Below are 24,256 nucleotides of genomic sequence, written 5' to 3'. Positions count from 1 at the left end.
ACAGCAAACAGAGAGACAGGCCGATACCTTGACTGTTCCGATTATTCCTCCTACAAACAGGTACGCGTTCTGGTCCACGTCCAGGATGGTGAAGGCTGCGGGTGAGGTGGAGCTGGCTGGAGTAGGCATCATACCAGCCATGGGGCCTTCCAGAGGATATACTGATATAGTGCCATTCAAACCATTACTGGGGACAGAAACGTGAAATAAAGAGCAATGGAGTTTGATGTTATTTTGATTGACATTCTGTATTTTCCTGAAAGACACACTGAAGGCAGGTAAAAAGTATTTTTATGAACTCTCACCACTAAAGATAAATTATAGAAACAATGCAGAATTCGTTTGAAGCAGTGGAACCTCTGAGCTACAATCAGGTTTTTCTCCCACCTTGGGTGTTGTTTCCAAAGCAGGAACAGCAATTCTGCATTGTGTGGAGGAACATTTTTAAGACTGATAGTTTGTGCGATCCCACTGGAAAACACCACTGGGAAATCTCTCCGATGGAAAAGCCTGGTGCAGGTGGTCTGGTGGATGGTCTGTGTAAAGCATCACTTCAGCTTTTACAGAGAAAAAGTGTACCTGCTAGATTACACTGTGTCTATGTAATGATGTGCCACAGGCTGATAAAGTGCCAAAGTCCTGATTTCCCCAGTGATACAGCTGGTTTTCTATAACATGAAAGAAATGACGCCCTGCCGTATTTTTGCCTTTACAACGAGGACGGTTGACCCGTTCTTTAGGCTGTGACCAACCGTTAGCGTTGCCATGCGGTGGACGCTCTTCCTACCGTGACGCCTCGATTCTGTGCCAGTTCCCATCGTGGATGGTGTGATGGGGATATTCAACGCGGCCCACGCCTGAGCCCACATCCCACAGGAAGGACACCTTCCCCTTACGCATCTCCAAGGCCAAGAAATCCACCTGAAAAACAAAGTCACACGCGGGTGAACATACTGTGCATTTGTTGTATTAGAGGCAGCTTTCAAGTAGCTACAAAAATATTACAACAAGTCAAATAGCAATGAAAGATGGCCCATGTTGGCAGGGTTGATGATTAATGTGTGTCCAAAACTTCCTACAGACCCTTATGGAATATTTATAAAACGGAGTGAATGCTGAAGTGGTTTCACACCAGCTCTGGTCTATTCTGAGGGTACGAAGGTTCAAATTTTCTCCATCTGTCTCCATCACAGGACTTTGCTCTATAGTATTTTGATTAATGATCTTATTAGTTATGCATGAGCAAAGAATTAAGGGAGTTTTCAGCATAGGTTGCCTCAGAAGCACACGGTGACACAGCATTATTATTCATGTAGTATTATGCACTATTAGAGATTATTAGACAGTCACATTTGATGACACAAATGACCCACATACACACACGTATGTACACACTTATCTCTCTAGTCTCTCTAGGGTAATAGCGATTATTCATTAGCGCCGATCACAGGGCAGCATCATTATTATTCAACTAGCATTACGCACTATTAGTGAAATGTGTGTGCGTGCGCGCTATTCATACTGAATTCTTCGCTCTATTACTAACACACATTCATGCACATTCAAGACTTCCCAGTCAGATTAAGCAAAGCTGTGATTTCTCCTGGGAAATCAGGCTAAAGCAGACAACAACATAAACCTGTTGTTAATTGCCGCCGCTCGTTAAGACACGCAAACACACGTGCGTGGACACGAGACCTCACATATGCACACATTGGGTCCATCAGTGGTACCTTAAAAAGCAGCGTTCTGTGTTTTAAGGTGTTACAGAGTATGTGTCAAGAAGTATTAATTATTCTTAGGTTGGACAAATCACTCTGGGAGAATGTGAGCTGTATGCCTGCTGTCTATGTGTGTGTGTGTGTGTGTGTGCACGTGTGTGTGTGTGCTCTACCTACTGCGCACATAAACCAGAGGGTGTGTGTGTGTGCGCACATGTTTGAATGCAGTTTGATAAATGATGCAGAAACGCAGCATCTCAGCATTCTATTAAATATGATTAATGCTCTAATATGAAACATTTAAGAAATTACAGACTCCCAACTGGATTTTCTCATTCTATCAGCAATAATACCACGGCCACAGAAACACATTTGTTTACACATATTTTCTAGAACAACAAAGATTTATTAGACATAACAAATATTAATAGACTGTACAACACTGCATTACGCTCTTGGATGAGTTTGGACGCGTGAGAAAACACACATACTGTTCCTCTGCGCTGTTAATTTATGAGTCATGATCTGTTATCATTACATGATTATGATCAAACTGCCACAGAAAATGCGTACTTACATATTTGGCTGATCCCAGGTAAAACAGCAGATTATCAGGTGTGGTGGTTTTAACATGAAGGATGATGGTGTTGTACCTTCCTTTCCTGATATCGGGGCGGTAACTACGCAGACAGTCTCCACCCGACGACACAGACACTTTGATCTGGACAGTGACAGAAACACAACATCACAACCTCTCATCTCGTGTTTTAAGTTGTTGGTCTGTGGTACAGTATGCATCAGTGAGGCGACAGCTTACGGAGTTCGCTTGCTTCCTGGCTTGGTTGATCAGTTCCTTGATTTGCGAGATGTTCCTCCTCAAGTTGTCCTGCAGCTGCTTGATTGGCTGCAGCTTCTCCAGCAGCCTGTCGGCTTCATCCTCCAGGTCTTTCACCTTAGCTCCTGCAGCATGAACTAAGAGGGGGGAAAGACAAGGTACAGCAGTGATACAGACCAGTACCAGGATTTATTAGAAACACTGTAGCACAGCTGAAGAGTGGTGAGCTAGCATGTGGAAAGGATGACGGAATTGCAGCAGCAGAGAAAATCACTGATTACTCGGAGGAGGACAGATGTAGAGAAAAAGCTGTAACATAGAAAGCTATAAGGAGCCAAACAATTAGGCAGATCAGCGATCAACAAGAACCTTGCTGCATGAATGATTTAATATATACTCCAAAGTGTTAAGCTGAAAAAGTGAAGGAGACAAAGAAAGAAATAGAAAGTTCCATGCTTTGCAATGTGCAAAGCTCTCATGCTCTAGCAGAGCACAGCAGAGGCATCATTAGACTGTTTACTGTATTAAAGAGGGCTAAAATATTAGAAAATGAACAAAGTGGTGCTCCAATACTTTTGGTAAAATCAGATCGTCTTATGAATTATTATACTTATAAACTTTATCTGTTTAATCTTATTCCAGTCATGAATGAAGGGAATGATGAAGGCACAGTCTTTGCTTGTAAGGGTCCATGGTGGCTAATTAACACTGCTCTCAACATCACATCAGTGTATTGGTGCACCACTGGTAAAGAATACGTATGTATTGAGGTAAGTGAAATATACATACTGATGGCTGTGGGGATTTAAAAAAGGAGAGAGAGAAACAAAATCAGGGTTGCAGCAATCATAATTTAAAAATTATGGTTTAAAGGTTTTATTTTCAGATTGTGGTGCTAAAGTATTCAATAATTATGACTGTGGGTGTATGTAAGTAAAAATGAGACCATGCTAGTCACACACTGTGGAACGCTGGCATATAAATGCTGTCCATGGTTATTTCTTTTTTTATAATTGTGTATTTTAAACAGGTTCATTAACAGATTCTTATCTGGTTATTCGGATCTTGTTCGATGAGTCGACTCATAAAAATAAAGCACTTTACTGTTTTTCTCTGGGTCCTGGATCATCTGATTGGCTGCATTCACATTATCCTCCAGCTCGCTGTAGTTCCTCTTCAGGCCGTGGATCCGCAGGTTCAGATCCCTGAGGCGCTCGAGGACGTCCAACGCTGTGGCGTTAGCGTCTGCTGCCACAGCCTTGGTGGCTGCTAGCTTAGCTGCAGTGTCTGTCAGGAGGAAAACAACACTTAAAGCTACACAGGCCTTGTCTCATTAATTCACTGCAGTAGTCTATTACTAAATGTTATGGGTTAAACTAAGAAGCCATCACTCCGATGACACCCGTAACCACATACAGTAAATGATTATGATTCAGGTTGTGCAAAGTTTGTGAAGATCTGAGTGTTTGAGTCTTCAGCCTCCTGACCTGCCACGAGATGGTATAATTACCGTGTTATTCCGAGCTCACTCACAAGGATTTGAAGAGAAATGTTACTGTACATGCGTTAACCTCTGGGTCTCATCCATTTACATTTTGTACTGTAGCATCTAGACTTAACTTGTTTTTGCATGTTGATCAAAACGCAACCATGTGCATCACCTCGGCTCAGCAGCCTCGCTATCGCTGCGGTGCACTTGTGTGTATCTGTGAGTATTGACATGTGTCAAGTCGAGTTTACCAGAGGAACTGACCTCTATCCACACACGGATATCGATCCACTCTCTGTACCTCTCTCCCACGCGCACACACAGGCACTCGCTCATAAACACGGTGCGTTTGTGCAGCCATACCGTTGGGGATGGTGTGGAGCGTTGCTATGGTTCCATTGACAGCTTTGAGCAGGTCTTTGGTTTTGTCTCTCGCAGCTTTAACTCTGCCCTTGAGCCCGGCCACATTATCTGCATTCGCTACACACAAACACACAAAGTAAATGATGATGAGGGTTTGATTTGAAGCCAAGGCTGCCTACTAATAAAATCACTTCCCTAATGGGTGAGAGTGACTGAGCTATAGAGGGACCAATGAAGACCGACACTGAATTCCAGCGCTAGTTTATAGTGAATCTATGATGACTGTCAGCTTCTGTTTATTGCACACAATACATCACACGTTCTAAATACAGAATGATGTACATACAATAACACACACATTCATACACAGTACCTTTGACATCCTTGTGCAGTTGATTAGCTTCATTCAACAAACTGTGGCTTTTTTGCAGTGCAACTCGAGCTGCTTCCTTTACTGGGACTTCTGGGCCTAAAGCCTACAAACACAAATACGCAGAGAGCACGGCTTCACATACTTTGCTTGCAGGGAAATTTATATCCCACACAGGGATTAAAAATAGGATCTGTGATACATAAAAGAGTTGAAAGGAAAACGGTAACATATTAGCAGAGAGCAGAATAAACTGGCCAAGAGCGAAAACTGAAAGACAGATGAGAAACGACGATAGGCTAAAAAGCAAAGGGGGGGAATAAAATAAAAAGGATGGAAATCCAGACAACAGCAACAAACTGAGCAGGGTGAAAAAAATCAAGTAGGAAGGAATTATTGAATTAAGAAATACAAAGAAGAAAAAGGGAAGCAATCGAGGAATTTCAGGTGCGGGGTCACGATAATGAAAAAGACACACTGGAAAAAATGTTCACGAAAATGCTTTGATCTCTCAGCTATGACTAATGGAAAGCACAAGCTCACATTACCGTACAAGAAAACACATCCTTGGACTGGATACGTGCAGAATCCTACTACTTCATGTTTATGGTGTGAATGTGAATAAACTGTATCACAAATATTACAAAGGTACATGAGTATTATGAACTCATTCACGAGTTCAGACATCAAACTAAAATAGGTGCGTTTTTATATAGTATATTTTATAATGTAAATTAAAGATGCTGATTGATTTTATATTGACTCAACAGGTGTACTGTATGTATACAGTGGACTACGTGTCGCTTTACCAGCGCCAGAGCCTCATTTGCCGTCTGTCTTGCTGCCTTTGCTTCTTTCTCTGCTGCATCAATGTTGGCCTTTATGTTCGTGTAGGCCTTGAAGGCAGCCGTTGCATTGAAAGACAGATTTTTAGCTTCAGCCAAAATACTGTGAGGAACAAGAGGACAAACAAAGACATTTGACATATTACAGTACAGTACATACACATGAATAAGTAGTGAAAACAACAAAAAACTCCTGAGAGACATTTTCCATCGAATCTTTAAATTGAACTTTAGTTTGTACTTTTACAGACTTCAGAAGTGCAACATACTCTGACCTCTAACCCAGATGATAATACTGTATACAGGGTAAATGCTGGTGATGTGTTTATGTCTACCCATCCAGGATGGCAGCAGACTCGTTCAGCTGCTTAGCATGTTCTTTTGCGTTGAGCACGTGATTAGCCAGTCTGCCGTTACTCAGACCACTGGTGAGGTGACTGACTCTATCGTCCAGCTGGTCGTGAAGAGGATCCAGCTCTCTTTCCATCTCCTGCAAGTCCTGCAGGTAAAGAGAAGCAGAGGCTCTGTTCACTCCCCTCAGTGTTGAACACAGAGCGATACCTGTTCCTACACAATATTCAGCCGGAGAGTCGTACCTCTATCTCTTTGTTGATGTTGTCTGAAAGCTGGTTGGCTTCATCCAGTAGATCCTCTGCCTCTCCAAGGACTTTCTGTGCTTCCTGTTTCACCCCACTGACTGCAGAGTGCTTCCTCTGTAAAAACAGAGTGTTGATTTATTTAAAAAACAAAAAAAAAGCTTACAATTTAATATTAATATTTCTGTCAGCCTATAAAAGGTTTTAACACTGAACCAACAAAAATAGAAACCTCAGTGCAATGTAACAGAGAGAATTAACATAATTTTTAAAACCAATCAGTAATAATTCATACAGCTGGTTAAAAATAACTAATGTATTAAAATAAATACACATTTGTGTGATGCAGGATTGAACAGTAAATTACATATCTGTTTTTTAGAAACCGATAAATCATAAAAAACAATTATTCATATTATGTACAGAATAATTCTAAAAACCTTTTTATGCTGAAACGTTGATCCAGATACTGAAAGTAATAAAAGCACTTGCATGAATCATTATTAATGTCACTGAATAAAGTGTTTGATGCACTTTGTTTACAGCTTCTTTTTATAAAGAAAAACACTGCAGGGTTGATATTAAGAGAAAGACTGATAGAGAGTAAACTGTATGTGCACATCATCAGAATACTTCCTCTAGGAGATGTATAATGATTTTCTCAATAAATACTTGGGCTTTTGATCTGCAAGGCATTGCCCTCTGAGGTTTCCTTCATGATTAATCACATGAAAAATGAAGCAAGGAGCAAAATAACTTCTGAGATGAACAAAAGGCAAGATTGGGATTTGGGGAGAAGTTTTCATTTTAGGAGATTGAACCCAAATATTTAATAAGTGAAGCCAAAGTAATACAGCCTATAATCAAGATACATAAAAGCTGGTGTTTGACGCGGACATAAAAAACTACTATCTGTACCAACTGCATCTATTCTTGTCTTTCTTTAGGATAGAAATATAAAATCAGATGTTCAAGCTCAATCTGACGTATATACTAATGTACTGTATGTAGTGATTTGTGTGTGTCTGTACCTCCAGGGCTGTGAGGTTGGCCTGGTTTTGTTCTGTGAGTGAAGCAGCCTGTCTCGTCTTTCCCTGTGCAGAGTGAAGCAGGTCCTCGGCCTCCCGGAGTTTCCCTTCATGGTCGGAGAGCTTGCCTTTTATCTAGGCAAGAAGATGGAGCAGCATTAGGTGACTTACCTTAAGTTATTGTCACTAGCTAAAACTCAGAAAATGTAAATCTCCGAAGACTGCAGTAACCTCGGATTTCAGGTCTTCTGTGGCCTGATGAGGATCGCCGAACATCCTCTTGACCTTCTGATACAACTCCTCTGCGAGGCTGGAAGACAAGCCAGAGAGCATGTTTGCATTACTAACATTTACTGACACACAGGTCAAGTCATGTTCTAAAAGTCCAGTTGCCACAAAAAAAAAAAACATGATAATACAGTTATCTGAGTGTGCTGTCCAGTGCCAAGAGGGAAAAAACATGGGTGAAAGTCAGAATATTTATGTAAACTGTGTTGGATGAAATCCAAATAAAAAAATCTCCATACACGTAATTTAATAATAAAACTGTGGAATGAAATTACAGATGTTAATGATGAGCTGAACCAACATTTAAACTGGACCGACTTGTATCAGGACTGGGCCAGTTGTGTATAATCGTCACGTATCACTCCGCATACGAGGGAGTGCACCGCTATGAAAGCGTTCCAGGAGGGACCATCTGAAAACGTGTCCCCAATTAAACAGGCACTCCTCTCCCCTCTCATGGCATTTTTCTCCCCTGCCTCAGCCTTTCAAAACAAAATATCAATATTTCTGACTTTTGAAGCGGCGAAATAACCACATGCGATGCTAACTGAGACTGTAAGAGTACCCCGTGCCAGGGAGCGTCTGAATAATCAATGCTCGGTTTATCTGATCTGCTCATCAAGACCAGCAAATGCAGCCTTTGGTTCATTCCAAATCTTTTATACAACTTCACTTTGAGCGGAGCTTTTGGAAAGCCTTCTGACTTTGGAAGAATTTTTTAAAACACATTTTAATAACCATATGTTTACCACAGTATTAATTAATGAGACTTATTTTCACCTTCAGCATTAATTACGTGATTACAAGAACCTAGCATCCTCTAGGTGACATCACTCAGAGGAAAAATTCACAGGTCTGGAGTTATATGGAAGGTAATGCCTGAATTTGATTAGACTCTAATGAACCCTACAGGGGATAGTAAGAAAAGATGACAGACTATAAGCCAGTAAAAAACCAACAGCTACAGTACAGCACATGGCAGCACAACAACAGCAAAGCCATCAATGGAAACTCTCAGACAAAACATATAAAATATGAAGACATAAACTCAAACTTCTGCTGAAGCATCACTATAACATTTGTCTGTTTATTTCTTGCTTTGGTTGACATTGTTCCTCAGGCTTCAGTCAAATCCTCAACCACAGGACAGACAGTCACTCATGGCAGTGGCTCTTTCCCTTTGTCTGTCCTTCTTCCTCAGACTCTCTCCGGCTACAGCTCTGTCCATCTGTTCTCCTCTCCCTCCGTGACTCTCCCTTCCTCTCTACGTTCTTTGTATCTTTATATCCATCTCTTTTTCTGCCCCTGCGGCAATACTTTTAATTAACTCATCGACCTCGTCAACATTTACTGCTGAAAGAGACAGACAGGGAAAGAGGGAAAAAGGAGGGATGAAGAGAGTAGATTACTAATTCCATCAAAAGCCTTGAGAGAGAATGAGAGCAGCACTGAAACATCAGCAGAATGTCGTGGCTTTAGGATATGTAGCAGTCAGATGTCTGCTCAGTGAAAGATGTTTACGCCTAATGTCTAGTGTCAACAAAAATAAATTGAGAAAACAAAGAAAAAAAAAACAGGAATGGTTTTGCATGACTCAACCAAAATCCCCTTTTCCTCAGCATCCACCATTCTGCAATGTTGTGCTGTTTGGCCAACATCTGTTTTTTTACAACCGTTGAAGCAACAGAGCTGCATTAATCTTGATATGATATGAAGATCAATTACTCCAACTGAAAGAACTGTAAGTTTGTATAGGCATCCACTCAAATCCACCACAATACTTCACCTTCATTATCCCTATAAATAAAATCTAATCTAAAAAACATTGTCCTTATTTTCAGGCCCAAACCAGTGTTTTTGTGTTGCTATGTGGGAGTGTCGTGTGCAGTGTGTGTGCGTGTTCGAGTGTCTGCATACGCCATCTCCTCCTCCGCGATGCCCTTCTTCCCTCCTAGCTGTCGCCTCCTCATCTCTGCTAGCATGGCCTGGATGTCCTCCTTCATCTCTTTCAGGCTCTTCTCCGGGGTTCCGTCTCCCCGGGAGAGGGTCCGGTTCAGCTCCTCAGCCTTCAGCTGGAGGTCTGGACGGGCAGAGAGGCGAGCACGTTGGATGCTCACATTCAGTTGCACTTGTACAAGGCCTTATTATGTCAAACAAGCTATTAGCATTGATACAAATCCTAAAAACAGCACCATTTACTGTAGCTGAGTAACTTGTAAGTAACGGAAGCAAAAGAAGAGCGTGGGGTCATACTCGCCTACAAACCAGACAAGGAATCACTGAGACAAACATAAACACTATTTACAGCTAAGCTAAACAGACGATACAGGAGAATTAGGACTGTACCACTACAGGGCTCAGACAACGACAGACAAACATCACATCATTTGATCTTCACTCATTTACACAGAGACGCATGCTGGGAGTCAGGCATGGGGAGCACACACACATTCTGTTTGAACGCCAATTCAAAGCCAGTGGATTTGGCAGACTTCATGTTTGCCCTGCTTTTATCAAATTAAAGGCACTGAAGTCTCCAACCAATCGATGATGAAACTGCACTAAAACACTGCAGGGCTCATTTAAATACTATGCAAACTGCTGGAGCCTAATGAGGAGTGTGTCGGCGTCTTTCTGTGCATGAGGAGAACAGGAGTTTGTGTGTTGTACGTTTCCATAACGTGCTGTGTGTTTGTGTGTCATGCCAGTTTGAAATGTACATGTTTTTTGATTTTTGGGGGGGCAATGCAGCATTTTGTCTCATTTAAAATGTAAACCTGCTGTGATTAGAGCCAAGACCAAACTAAAGCCATCATGCTAATGAACAGCTGTAGCGCGTGTGTGTTTGTGCACACAAGGCAGGTGTCTGTGTGCGAGTGCAAGTTTGTGAGCGGCTGCGATTGTGTGAGCGTGTGTGTCAAAACCATATAATTACATAGTGGGATTTAAAAGCCAATTAAACACTTAAAACGTGGACGGAATCATATTATGGTATGTAGTAAACACTGGCTCACGCTGACGAAAGTGTGTACAGTATTTTCTTGCCTCATTATGTGTGAGTGCATGTGTGTCTGTGTGCGTGCACAGTTGTATGATCGTGTGCACATCTGCGTCAGTGTTTGTGTATGCGTGTGTGTCTTTGATAGCCACTAATTAAGTCTGTAATTGCTACTCTCAGTCATCCAATGAGCCACAACACACTCTCCCTTCACACGCACACACGCACGCACGCACACACACACACACACACACTAGGCAAAGGGCCAGGGACGAGCACCAACAAGGTGAGGACAGTTTCATCATCACCAGCCATGTGTTGTTTGGTTCCTGTCATTTACTTCCAGCAGCCATAAAAAATGTGATCTACAGTTTAAATTATAGCATATTTTAATATACTGTTTTTTAAGCTGCAAAAATTAGTGTAGACATAACTGCAATACAAAAGAACTGATTAACTATAAAGGCGAACACACTACAGAACATGTGCAATCAAGATTAAAGTCACTTCTCCTGTTTTCGCTACTTAAACAAAATGGTCTTACGCCTTTTAAAATGGTTGTTGAACGTCCTCAATACTATTAAAATGGTGGACAGGTACACAGACATGAAATACAGCACCCAGACCAAAGGCACTGACAGAACTATTTCCACTCAAGGTCCTCTTTTGTTGTGGAGATTTCAATATCGCTGCAAAAATTGCAACATTTTAGCAAATGTTAATTTTGTTAGATTTCCTCCCTGGATACACTGAGTTCCTCAAGTTTCCTCTTTATCCACTTACATGTGTGTACACGTGTAAAAACGATCCGTCCCCTGTACCTGACAAACCTTCCAAACACTAATTTGTCCGTGCGTCGCCATTCGACAGCGACTTGCTAACTAGCAGCTGCACAGAATCAGACAAAGTGAGTCAGTGCACACTATTAACTCGGTGGGTGACTCTTTATCACTACGGCCTGTGATGTTGCCGCCTCCTGAGATCCTTCTTATATAGTTCACGCAACATTTTGCACCACCAGCTGGCACCAAACAGCGGCATCTGGCCACCAGCCATTGTGCTCGAGTTCCTATTATTGAGCTAACAAAGGGGATGAAAGCAGTTGCAGAATTGTCTCACTTTGATGAAACATCCTGTTCATAGAAAACTATAAGGACGAAATATCTTTATATTACCTGTATGCATCACTATTATTATCATTAACTTATTTTCACTTTTTTAATATTCTTTAAATCCGTTGCTTCTCTGCTGTAAAAATTCCCCACAGGGTTTCCTAACATTTAATATTATATACAATAATACAGTGCAATGTACAGTAATGACAGAGCGAATCAGGGAGAAATCCTGAAATTCCAGGCGCAGGTTGGAGGCAGTTAATGGTGAAGAGGTGGTGTTTGTTTCCGCTACCTTTAGCTCCCAGCAGCGTGTCCCTGATGAACTGCTCCAGGTCATCGGCTCGCTTATGAATCCTGTCGGCATCATCTTCAACCTGCTCTCCATCAGCAGACACCTTGGTGGCCTGCATGCGCAAACCATGAAATAATAAACAAGCACTGAATGATTGAGCGTATCGACTTCAGCCTGACAAAGGGATGCAGGGGTGAGATGTTGGATGTAAAAGGATGACAGGCGATGATGGCGGTAGAGCACACAGACGTGCACTCGGTCGATATTACTGGATTGCGTGTGTAGTGCTTTCAGTTGGTTTACCTTCTGCATCCCAAAAAACAATGGAGGAATTACTGGTATAAAAACCTCACATTAGCACAGATGTGCTGGCACACACAACCGCATTGTAAGAGATGGATCATTCCTTGACAGATATAAAACCACATCCTAATACACTCAATTTAACACACACATACACACCGGAGGAGGAACAGGTAATTACAGTTGTGATTTGACAGGACCATGCTATATCATTTTACCGGGTGTGTTTGTGTGAGCGAGCATGCGTGTGATGGGGTGTGGGTGATAGCATCGCTGTCAACAAATGTCAAGGCCCCGTTCCTTAAAAGGCTGCAGCCTGACAGCGCGGATGTGAGCGGTATTTTTCTCCACTGGAGAAGTGTTTTCCTGCGCCACTCAAATCTTCCTGGAGACAAAACTGTGAAGTCCAACGGAAAATGAAGGATAGACTAATTATTTAATGTTTCGTGGAGCATTAATAATTCAGTGTAAACCAAAGCACTGCGTCTGCATTTGCAGGACTCCACCAGAACCAGAAGGTGCGCTGTGATGGGGTGGAGATGTTCTGACCCAGACGTCTGGCCATCAGAATGTGGCCCTCGTCAGACTTCCACCCTTTCCTGAGCCTGAACACATCAAAGTTCTGAACTAACTGTTCACTAGCGGCCTAGTATAGCCCGCCTGCTAACAGGTGCCACGATGAAGAGATAATCGCTGTTATTCACCTGTCAGTGCTCATAATGGTTTGCCTGATCGATGGAGTTACACTACTTATTACATTTTTGGCAGGATAACTCTAAAACCTGTTACTTTATGTTTCAAAATCTCCCTAACACCGGTCCCAGAACACTACATCCAGCACTCTGGTTTTTACTAAGGCGTTTAGTAGCTTTTAAAATTCCCTGTGGCAGTTACTCAGCTGCCAAACAGCACGTTCCAGGCCTGGTTCGAATGCTGCTTTTCACACAACCGACTAGACCTGTGTCTTTGCCGCTCTTTGCATAGAAGTGCTGCCTGAATCTACGTCAGTGCCGAGCAGGGCCCATGTTTGTTCCATCCGTGTTGGAGACAGGCAGAGGATGAAAGGAGGATAATGAGTGAAAATACAAAACCAAAACAGTGACGGCGACGGAGGCTAAACGCAAGCACAAGAAAAATAAAACTGTCTGTACCCTGCTGTGTAGCTGGTCCATCTCAACGACAAGTGATCCGAGGTTGGAGTCGGCCAGCTGCAGTAATCTCTCTGGAGCTCTCTGAGGCGACAACATGTGCTGCAGGAGAGAAACAGAGAGATGAAGGAATTACAGAGAAAATGCCCGAGACATCTTGGCCCAAGGCTAAACTTTTGAACTGCCTGGCTCGGGGCTGTGGAGCCGAAGCTAAGAAAAAGAGCAAAAGCAAGCGAGGACGCGAGGCAAGGACAGAGGAACACGCATCACATCTGTAAACATATCCCGTAAACACAATATACTGTGATCATGTCTGTGTCACTATGGTGAGTCCGAATCAGAATCTGGTGAACACATTCATACCCATTTGCTATAACCAGAAATTCTCTCATTAGCAATATTTATAACTATATATTTAAAATCATTTACCTTTAGTTCCTCGGTCATGTTCTCAAAGCGGTACAGCAGCTTGTAAGGTGGCGGGAGGGGGGTGGTCAGAGTGACTTCAGTGATGATGCGATACAGACGGTCCATGTCGCTGATCAACAGGCCCGAGCACTCGTCATCACAAGCTACACCCATTAACACAAAGCCACACATCAGCCAGGGTGGAATGAGGACACGCACAGCGTGAAGGAACTGCTGGATCAGACAGTGCGAGGGGTTTTGTCTTTACATGTGGGCTGTTGAAGTGGAGCTTTGACTGAATATGTTTGTATTATTTGTACGTAATCATTGTGTGTTCAGGGTGACTGCTTGTGTTTTTGTGTTTAAGTGACTCCAGCATCAGAAAGACAGGCCTGCTGATGCATGAAATTTAGCACAAAGAGGCAAAAGCACCCATTATAAGCACACACTGCAGGCTACGAACACACCAGGATATTAAGTCAGACACTTCCCGTTTCTGCTTGTATGTGAATTCCTTTTTCCGTTTCATAGCCCAGGGCTGATTTATTGCAGAAATTAAATTTTCTGACAAGGGAAATCAAAGATGAATTAAATTAAATAAAAACAGTTTCTACTCCATCAAGCTGACAACATCAAACATTGTTACAGAATCACAAGCTCACAGACACACGCAGTAGATGTAGAATAGATCCAAGATTAAATGTCTGTCTACTCAAAACCAGTAAAAAGATGATGATTTGTTGACACAGTGAGACAACAGCTTTGCTTTTGCTTTTGAAAACACAAGAATCTCTAGAGTGGCAATACTTCACTCTGCTGATATTTGCTTATGTTAGATTAAAAAAAACTCAATACACATCACTGTGTACATGTATGTCTATTGATGTACTGAGCTAGTAGCTTTAGGTAAAAACCTTAAACGTTAAATGCTGCAAACGTCTTGAAGGTGAGACATAAGTGAGATCAAGCAGCTGCAGTGAGAGAACTAAAATGCGGCTCATAATATAATAATGTGCATTTCTGTCTAATGATGCATCATTAGCAACATCAGGTCTGACTTGAAAGTACACACGGTTCACAGAAACTAAAGGCTGCACGACAGATTGAAAGGACCGGCTGTGTTTGAGCTCAGAAACCTCATGCTTCACACTGCAAACACACACGGACATGCCGATGTGCAGTAACACACATGCTCCTTAGACAGACTGATAAAAGTCTGGTTCAACTATAGCAATCAAAGAAGTCCTTTTAACACTGTGCCTGTTTTCTATCAGGGTTTGATCCAATGCATCTAGGCTTACCTTAAACTTAATGGAAGCTCCTGAGCTCTCATTACTGACAAATCTGCATGGCTCATAATATACAGTATAAGACATGTATTCAAAAATACGACCCATAAGCAGTAAAATCTAGCTACACTTCTGTTTTGCAGTGAGTCAGAGGACCACCTTCGTTTTCATCCTTCAAGGCTGTCGCCTCCCAAGGCGCTTGGTTTGTCTGATAAAATGCCAGGAAGGACAGAGCCCAGGCAGAACGCAGAGTGCAGCCACTTTTCAACAAGTGAACAGCGGCGTTCACGCCATTCATTTTAAACCAGGACTTGTGATTATCGTCTGGCTGTGGAGGCGACCGGTTTGGTGTCAGGGTGCACTGTGACACTTGGACTGTCAATTTATGAACAAACGCTTTGTGTCTGAACACATAAAGACCTGAGCAAGCAATTTTCCTCTCTGACCTGACAGCAGCAATTTCACATCAGCCTGTGTCTTACAACCTTTTCTTCTATATTCTCGCTTGCACACATACACTTACCTCTAGACATGATAATGGCAGCAAATTGGTCCGGCCATTATGGTCATATTAAGTTTAAATTGGCTGCAAATGACATTGAAATTATTTTGTAAATGACTTGAATCTGACTTCTGCCACCATTCCCCGTCTCCCATGGCAACCGGAGGAGAGGGTTCTCACTGCTCATTTACATTTCATTGCCAAAATAAATCAAACATCACAACATCAGGTGCCTATGCTGGATGGCGGGTCACAGAGGATGTGTGTAGCGTTCAGCAATGCTGGGCTAGTTTTGTGCTAGCATCCAAGTCTTAGTGAGGTTGTAGAACAATTGACCAAAATCCCTTTCAATTAGTGCTAAGCTTCAAGGCCTTAGAGTAAAGCCGGTTTATTCCAGCTGCCCTTCAATTGCTTCCCAGCTGAATGCTATTCCAGCCTTTTGAGCCGGCAAACACCTTGAATGAAGAATCAGCAAAAGAAGTCACAATAGAGCAAGTGAAAGGAGAACAACACTAGTAAAAGCGGTGTATTAGTCTTACAGATGATCCCAGTGGGTCCACACACATGCCTGTCCATGCACTGCTCGCACGACCTCCCAAGCGCCCCGGCCCTGCAGCTGCATTGGCCGGTAACAGGGTCACACGGTCCTGGCAACGCCCCCCACGAGGAACACTTACACTCCTCGCAGTGGCCTCCTGGCGTCCGTGGGTTACCATGGTAACCGGTGGCACACCTGGACAGCGGGATTATGAATTGTTGCTGGTCAGTACAGGTTTTAATACACGCTGTAGGTGTGTGATTCTCATTTAGTGCGCGTCTGACCTCTCACAATATTTGCCCTCATATCCCTCAGGACAGGCTGTGCATCGGTAGTCATCAAATCCCTCGGCCACACAGGTAGGACTGAAACTGGACATTGGCACTCCATTAAAGAAAACAACATGATGAAGAGGTGATGCAGAGCAAGCAGAGAGAGAAAGGTTACTTGTTCTTTGGGTTGGTGAGGGGGCAGGCGCAGGGTTTGCAGTCGTCAGGGGAACCTCGCACCACTCCATAGAACCCAGGAGCACAGCGTTCACAGCGATCGCCTTCTGTGTTGTCCTGACATTTCTACACACACACATGCATACACACACGCACACGCACACACACACACACACACACACACACACACACACACACACACACACACACTTGACTAATGCCTAGTTTTAAATATAGAACTTAATTGTGAATATAATGCAGACAACTCTACTGTTGAGGAAAAAAAGATCAAGCTTCTTATTCACAGAGCTTCTCCTTTTGAAAAAAAAAGCTAATCTTCAAATTAAATTAGAGTTAAGCCACACTTTCATCTGAATGTTTGAAAAAAATACTATATATCACATTATAGCAAATTTCAAATTTAATCAAACACTGGAGGAGATGAGTGTTTTCAAAAGATGACAGGAGAGACCATAATCCATTCCTTCATTACTAGCTTGCTTTTTGGAAGCTTGATTAGTTGATTTCCATTGACCGCAGATAAAGAGTATAAATAGATAAATAGAGAGCGGCACTGCCTGTAAATACAATCAATACAGACACCGTTAGTGAAACGCCGGACAACGTGCTGACAGAAAGATCAATTCTGTTTAAAACTTTCCAAAGTCTGGAACCATGAGATGTAGTTTTTTATTTCACAAGCATCATCAGCGGACGCAGACAAACAAAGTCAGGTGTCGGGAGCTGTCTGGGCATCAGAGGTTTCTTTTCTATACAGAAAGTTGCAAACCATTTATTGATTTAGAGACCACAGCTTCAATCTCTAGAGGCATTTTGGGCTCAGTCTCACTTTAGCATAGTGACATGATCCCACTAGTTGATTGGTGACAGGTGTGATCTCACATACACAGATGCAAAACACATTTATACTTGTACTGATTAATACAATGTAAAACAATGTTTCTGAAAACATGCTGTACATTTCCCACAACACTGCACAATATGTACACAAAACCATTCAGCACGTTAATGGCACACTCAATCATACTGTACACACACAATCTAAGCTCCTGCGTGCTCCGGTATATTACATACTGTACAACAGCACAAACATACAACTCCCCTGCCTCTCATCCCCGGGGTGCTGTCTTATGTGTTCGTCTTGTTTGTTGAAAATTGCGACTTCAATCAGTGCAACAGGAAGTTGCCTCTTAACGAGGCAAGTCATTTCCATTAACTTCCTGTGTTCCTCGTTACCACTAATTACCACAGAAACAAACTCGTTTAGCATTTTCAATTTAGCCCGCTCGGTTAGAAAATGCTAATGATGCTGTTATGGAGCGCAAGATGGAAATAGGCGAGGGAAGAATGGCTGGGAGGCAGACAAAAGGCAGAAATCAAACCGTGGAGGGGGAGAGAGAGGTGGGAAAAAGGAAGCAGACAACTGGATGTAGAAAGACAAAGAAAGGCAGGAGTTTAAAGGAGACAGAGCAAAAACATAATTGTGGACAAGTGGGGAGAGAACGGAGGAGATAAAAACAGAACAAGCAAGTCAAACGATTACGGAATTGGAGGGAGGGGACGCAATATAAGGAAGGAGAAGGGAGAGTAGATAAAAGTGGTGATGAGGTAGCATTACAGAAACACAATAAGAACAATTAGAACAGAACAACAAAACGTCGGCACAACTGCTGAAGCGTAACGACAGTTTATAAGTAGAGACAGCTGATTAAAGCCAACAGTAACTGTAAATCAATGTGGGAGTGGGATATCTAAATATTTATGGGAGGTACATGAGTAATTGCTTAACAATGAACGGATTAGATTATTAGACAACTTGTGCTCATTCATCTCCTGAGCGACCCGGCAGGGACAGCGTGCTGCCAAGGAGGCCTCTCTTTGTTGGGAGCTAAGTTTCCCTTCTTGCTTTGGGCCAGATTCAGAGAGGAAATGACAAAATATGAATGAGCCCAGAGTCATTAATTATTGCAGGGCTAATTAAGGTACCTGACACCTTTTCCAACACATGCCCACATGTTTTCCCCGCTCTCATCTCAACTTCATTAGCTTCCTGGCATATGGTCTACACACACAATGACAATATCTTTCTATGCATCTGAGGACAGTCACTAACCTGGACCATCGCATCCAAGCCCCCCCCAACCCTTAAACCCAAACTCACACTTAAAGCCTTTAAAGTTGCGAGGACTGAAATGGCCTGAACAATGAAGACACGCTCATTTACCTGGCAGATGGACGTCTCTGGATCGCAGGTGGACGAGTGCCCACTGCACTGGCACTGAACGCAGCTGCCCATGCCGGCAGCGGTGGGCACTCTGGACGCCGGGGCCGGTGCCAGGGAGCCGGCACGGAGGCGGTAGAACCCTGCAGCACACTCCTGCACAAAGAGTCACACACAGAGATGAGGGCGAAGCAAGACAGAGGAAGGAAAATCTGTAGAAAAGGATGAAAATTGACAGTTCTTTGCGAGACCTGGTTTTGATACTGTAGGATTTCTTCAAAATTCCCAACATTCCCAACCCACACAGAATGCATCATAGTGGAACAAACACACTGTTTGAGCTACTATCCACAAGGAGACACATAATTATTCCTAATTTGTATTTCTGTAGGCAACTGTTGACCACTCTCTTTCTCGCACATCCACACAATTAAGAGTTATTCCCTTCACTAACTTTTAAGCACACACATTGTCACACACTCACCATAAACACACACATGCACACAGGCGAGCGAGGTAACTCTCCTTTCCTCCCTTTCCTGCTCAGTAATAATTAATGGAGTCCATTTAAAGAGCCATCTGTTCCCTCTGCTTGCGGTAAACGCCCGTTTAAAAATACTTTATTAACAACGACGGCAGCTACAAATAGAGCAGCCATCTGTCAGCGAGGCCTCCGCGACCTCAACATTTCACGTTTAGGTACCGCACCCTATTTGGCTTCCACTGCGCTCTTTGAACGTGAACTGGAGCTGCATTGTTTTAGGCAAAATATAAACATGGGGTCCCATCATAAAGGCTCCAAAGTGAAACAGAGGTTGAAAAATATTGTTACAAATTTGCCGGCAACCCGTGTCCTTTGAGATTGAGACAGTAGCACCTACCGAGCTCTCAGGTGTCGCCGCTCAGCAGAGTTGCCAGAGCGGTTGCCTCCGTGTATCATAAGCAGCCTCTAGAAAATCCTCATTAAACTAAAGATTGAGTCACCGCTATATGCGCTCTGTGGCTTAACAGAAGGAGCTGGACGTAGCTCAAAGTCAATTGCTTTGACAAAATTCGCAAGCGAGCGGAGGACACGCTCAGCGAGGTTTAATCCTGGCAAAGCAGAAATAAATAAGTAAAGAATAAAACACAGGAGAGTCTGAAAGGCATCGCAGAGGCTTAAGATGCAGAGCGGAATGTAAATGTGAGCAAGCGTTAGAAGCCGGCTGTGTGACCTCCATGTTCGCATCCTGTCAGGAGGAGGCTGCAGACAAAGAGCACTCACTCCTTTGAGGACCAGAAGACAGAGCCAAAATTCAGCCGTAATTAATGTTTGTCATGTTTAATCCAAAACCTGGTTTTTGAACTTCTGTCAATAAACACGCTTTCATTTGTGACAATATTGTCGCTCCACAGCACTTTTTATTTACTTTGCAATGTGTTATGATATTCTATTTGCTATATTGCAGTTGGCTTTTTGCTGCCACACTAAAGAAATTGCTTTACTGAGCTCACTCGCATTGACTGGCTGTACTGTGAATCGTGTTTTCCAGTCTACAAACAAACCTTCATTACAGTTGCAGGCAGGGCATCGATGGTTCTGTGAGCCCAGGCTGATGTGATAAGTGAAATTTTATCTTCTGGGTAAAAGTGTTGGCATTCAACAGCTGTTACAACTCCTTAACACACACCCTTCACCTGACGACTACAACAAGTGTGGGACCCACCTCACAAGAAAAGCCGGAGTATCCGACTGGACAGTCACACTTCTCGATCTGATGAGCTTTCTCACTCTCTCGGGTCGGACGTCCTTCCTCAGCCACTGTGAGAATGATCTCTGAAATACTGGAGAGGAAACAAATCCATCAGGTACGGTACTTGGTGGATTATGTCATAAATACATGTATATTCATTTACGTTTACCCGGATAAAACTGTGCTGATTATCTGCAACAGATTACAGTGTTTTAGCGGCTGAAAATGTCTTTAGTGAACCCAATTTTCTTTATTACCCTTTGAGACAAAAATGAGAGGGAGGTTTCCCCAAAGATTATAATTTCACCTGATATCAAATTGCACATTTATTAAGGACAAGCTTGTGTGAAGCTGCATGGAGTGTGTGTGTGTGTGTGTGTGTGTGTGTGTGTGTGTGTGTGTGTGTGTGTGTGTGTGTGTGTGTGTGTGTGTGTGTACCGGCTGTGTCTCATTAGGTTGCCGTGTGCTGCCTTAATTAGGATGTAGTCCACATAGAACAAAACGTCCATGAAGTCCTCTCGAGTCATAGACCTGCCATCTGCATATTTCCACAAATGCTGCACACACACACGCAGTTCAAATAAACCAATAATACTTCTGCAGAATATTAAAATGAAATAAATTCTATTTGGGCCTAATTGGAAAGTAACAGACTCAAAGCTTAACATTTAAATAAGATTTTCATCCTCGAACCTCTGTCATGTCGATCTCATGGCGCGTGAGCTGACCAATCTGGAGTCCTGTTATGTGGCGTGTGATCAGGATGTTGTGGTTAGGACCGCCCTTAATGATAACCTGAGGCTCATAGGAGGAAGGACCAACTTCATCTCTGGCCTCGTAATACACAGCATATTTCAACTGCCCACCGTATGCGGTGATCTAAGGAAGGACATAATTTAGGACATCAAATACGACTGTAGGCCGTTTGTAGATGAATCAGGCACCCAATGATTTCACAAACACCGGATAGTTGTGCATTAAATCATTGCTTTTTGCACTACTGACCCAGTAAGAGATGCACTGTAAAGTACTGTATTTACCATAGACCCTTTGAACTGCTCAGGCAGTTTCCAGTAGTAAGGCTCCGAGACGCTTTCGGTGACCAGGTCTGCATTAGCGAGGATCTCTGGGTGCTGGAAGCTCACTCCTCTCCTGGTCTCCACCGTGTTGGACTTATCCACCAGGGTGAGCACAGTCTGCTCTGGCTTCAGCGTCAACTACAGTAAAGCACGACGACGATATTAAGTTACACAAGGAACAATGCATAAGTGACTACAGTATTTATGTTGTGATGCTAAACCTTTCATTGGCTGAGCAGAAATGCATGTGTTCAGACTCAGGTACACAACCACAGCTTAACCAAATGAATGGAGTCAGCATCATTTTGGGGTTCGGTCACAGCATTGTCCTCTTCCTTCACCTCCTAATGACGCACATTCAAAGCATGTTGCACCCTCGCCATTCTTTGACTGTAGCCGACATCGATTTCAAATGGCTGCTGTCTGAGAGGCCCGTGTAGTTAACAGAACATTTCGGTGTCTTTGGTTTCTTCTGCGATGTCTTGTTTGGTCTATGGGCACAGAGCACTGTGCAATATCCTCACTAATGAGCATAGATCTGTGAAGCACTCAATACAGGCCAACTGGAGGCAGCTTTTGTGCAAACATTTGATCGGAACACAACTTGATGCCCGCATGTCTTCAAATAGTGTCTGTGAAACATCAAACTTTCCGTGGCAGGTTTTTTTTATAACAGTAAAACGATTTTGAAAAGTCAAAACTCCACATTGGAGATGTTCATTTGTTTATATACATCTACTCCTGGAATTTAGCCTCACCAGTTTAATTTGAGTTTATAGCCTGCGATTGTGTGATACAGTATATATAAACAACAAAAGTTGCTCATTAGCTGATGTTTGTTGAAAGCGTCACATATGTGTAAGTGTATTTCTTTATCTCTGATATGTGAATAATATTTTAGCTATTGCAGGCATTCAGGAAAATCTCCCTCTGTCTTCTTTTTATGTGTATTATCTGAATAATATCAGAGTGTATTATTGACTCTGGGATGCGGTCGAGTGAACCAATTTAAAAATAGATTCATCTGCTTGAGCCTGGACCTTCCCCTCTGTGCGGCTGCAGTCCAGCTGTGTTGATATGTGGATATTGTGTGAATAAAATTGGAGGCATTATGGAAAAGTGCTCTGTGGTTGAGTGGACAGAATCTAAAATCTAAGTTACCACTGGCTGGACTCAACCGGCTGAGTAACAGAGAGGCACACAGTCAATGGAAAAACTGCAAAAAAATCATATTGGAAATTAATTCAATAGATAGCAGGTTCAGATAGAAGCTGATTGAAGGCTTGATAGGTTTCGCATTTTAGAAGTAGGTGTTTGTTTGAGCTTTAATGAAATGTGACAGAACTGACCAAATGTATCACATGGTGCAGTACGTGGGTTTTTACAGGTTAGTTTGAATGTTTTTCACCTTCTTGTATTGTAGCCAGACAGGTAATACTCATACAGTCACACACGTCTTCTGCCAGTGGGAAAAAAAGAAAATGTAATAATGGAAGAATGTGTGTTTGTGTTTCTGTGCGAGCCCCCTCCTCCCCCCTTAACCCCTGTGTAATCTCATGTATGCATGTGTAGTGTGTATAATTTATGTGTATAGTGTCTGGATATGGAGAACGTGCGTGACCGTGTGTGTGTCCCTCTCCACTCAGTGTAATCTCACGACTCAGTGGTTCAGAGAAAATCTCCCTCTTTCCAATAAACTCTCCATTTTTTCCCGACTTTCTCTGTCCAGCTCCTGCTATCAACAGTAAATGAAGTGAATGTTTGCCGTTCAAAATAAAACCTCAAGCCACACTCTATCCCAAAAAGACCACGGTTGCCACGGAAACTTGGGTTTCAAGCCAGTGGCAACCGTTTCCGAGATGATGTGGCCCTTTATTAAAAATAGGCGGCCACTTGACAATAGATTATTAACTTGCCAACTTCCTTCTGCTGTTTCCAACTAGTCCTGTTTGTTGCTGGTATCCATCAAATCACTCAAACTCGTTTGTGTTTTTGATTCATGTCATTAATGAGCATTAGCTGAGCTCGCTGCCATAGTTCCCAACTTAACAATAGTTGACACAAAGATAGTGGACTTCCTTTCACATTTCTGTGAATATTCTATTAAATCAAGGTTGGCTTTAACGCAAAACTAGCTGCTCAAATTTTTCTTCTTTGTATGAACTGGTCTTAAACTGCTGTCAATTAACAAATAAGGTGCATCTACTCACCCACATCCTGATGAGCCCTTGTGCCTCTGTGCAGGAGTGTGTCAGGCCGTAACAGTAACATTTGCTGCAGCCCAGCGGATTTCGAACAGACAACCCAAATGTATCTGGCTTGCACTGGTCACAGTTGTGTCCTGCCACATTCACCTTACACAACAATTACACACAGTAGAAGGAGTAAGCAGCCGATCGCAAGAAAAAACAAGTTGTTAAACGTGAAAAGGCTAAAAGTTAATGGTTTTAATAAAACGCTGTCGTTCAAACAGCATCTGAATCTTCTGTGTAGTAAAATGTGCGTTTCACAGCAGAATGTTGACAGTTTAAAAATACAACCCTATAATTACCGAACTGGAAAGTAAAGCATTACATAAAACAGAAACCTTTACATAAATGCACCGTCCATCTGCACCTCTGTAAACAT

At 42.7% G+C, this 24,256-nt stretch overlaps 1 protein-coding gene across 6 annotated transcripts in view; it reads right to left on the bottom strand.

Annotated features, from left to right (window-relative positions):
- Positions 1-24,256, bottom strand: part of lama2 (laminin, alpha 2) — a 98,594-nt gene that overhangs the window by 13,001 nt on the left and 61,337 nt on the right. For 5 of the 6 annotated variants that reach the window (XM_029140389.3, XM_055506142.1, XM_055506141.1 and 2 more), the window contains 25 exons: positions 23,839-23,982; positions 21,590-21,766; positions 21,243-21,428; positions 20,988-21,106; positions 20,523-20,640; positions 18,820-18,972; positions 16,576-16,700; positions 16,413-16,499; positions 16,130-16,323; positions 13,821-13,963; positions 13,395-13,493; positions 11,941-12,052; positions 9,453-9,615; positions 7,479-7,557; positions 7,251-7,382; positions 6,220-6,336; positions 5,959-6,122; positions 5,588-5,726; positions 4,782-4,884; positions 4,409-4,525; positions 3,661-3,843; positions 2,539-2,693; positions 2,299-2,442; positions 788-921; positions 28-187 (listed from right to left, as the gene is read on the bottom strand). In XM_029140389.3, coding sequence (XP_028996222.1) covers positions 28-187; positions 788-921; positions 2,299-2,442; positions 2,539-2,693; positions 3,661-3,843; positions 4,409-4,525; positions 4,782-4,884; positions 5,588-5,726; positions 5,959-6,122; positions 6,220-6,336; positions 7,251-7,382; positions 7,479-7,557; positions 9,453-9,615; positions 11,941-12,052; positions 13,395-13,493; positions 13,821-13,963; positions 16,130-16,323; positions 16,413-16,499; positions 16,576-16,700; positions 18,820-18,972; positions 20,523-20,640; positions 20,988-21,106; positions 21,243-21,428; positions 21,590-21,766; positions 23,839-23,982 — 3,447 coding nt within the window. The remainder of the gene's footprint in view (positions 1-27; positions 188-787; positions 922-2,298; positions 2,443-2,538; positions 2,694-3,660; positions 3,844-4,408; positions 4,526-4,781; positions 4,885-5,587; positions 5,727-5,958; positions 6,123-6,219; positions 6,337-7,250; positions 7,383-7,478; positions 7,558-9,452; positions 9,616-11,940; positions 12,053-13,394; positions 13,494-13,820; positions 13,964-16,129; positions 16,324-16,412; positions 16,500-16,575; positions 16,701-18,819; positions 18,973-20,522; positions 20,641-20,987; positions 21,107-21,242; positions 21,429-21,589; positions 21,767-23,838; positions 23,983-24,256) is intronic. The other variant, XM_055506144.1, reaches the window with a different exon arrangement.

Source organism: Betta splendens, chromosome 24, assembly GCF_900634795.4.
Source record: "Betta splendens chromosome 24, fBetSpl5.4, whole genome shotgun sequence".
NCBI classification, from domain to species: domain Eukaryota; kingdom Metazoa; phylum Chordata; class Actinopteri; order Anabantiformes; family Osphronemidae; genus Betta; species Betta splendens.
This window is presented reverse-complemented; position numbering and strand designations above follow the sequence as displayed.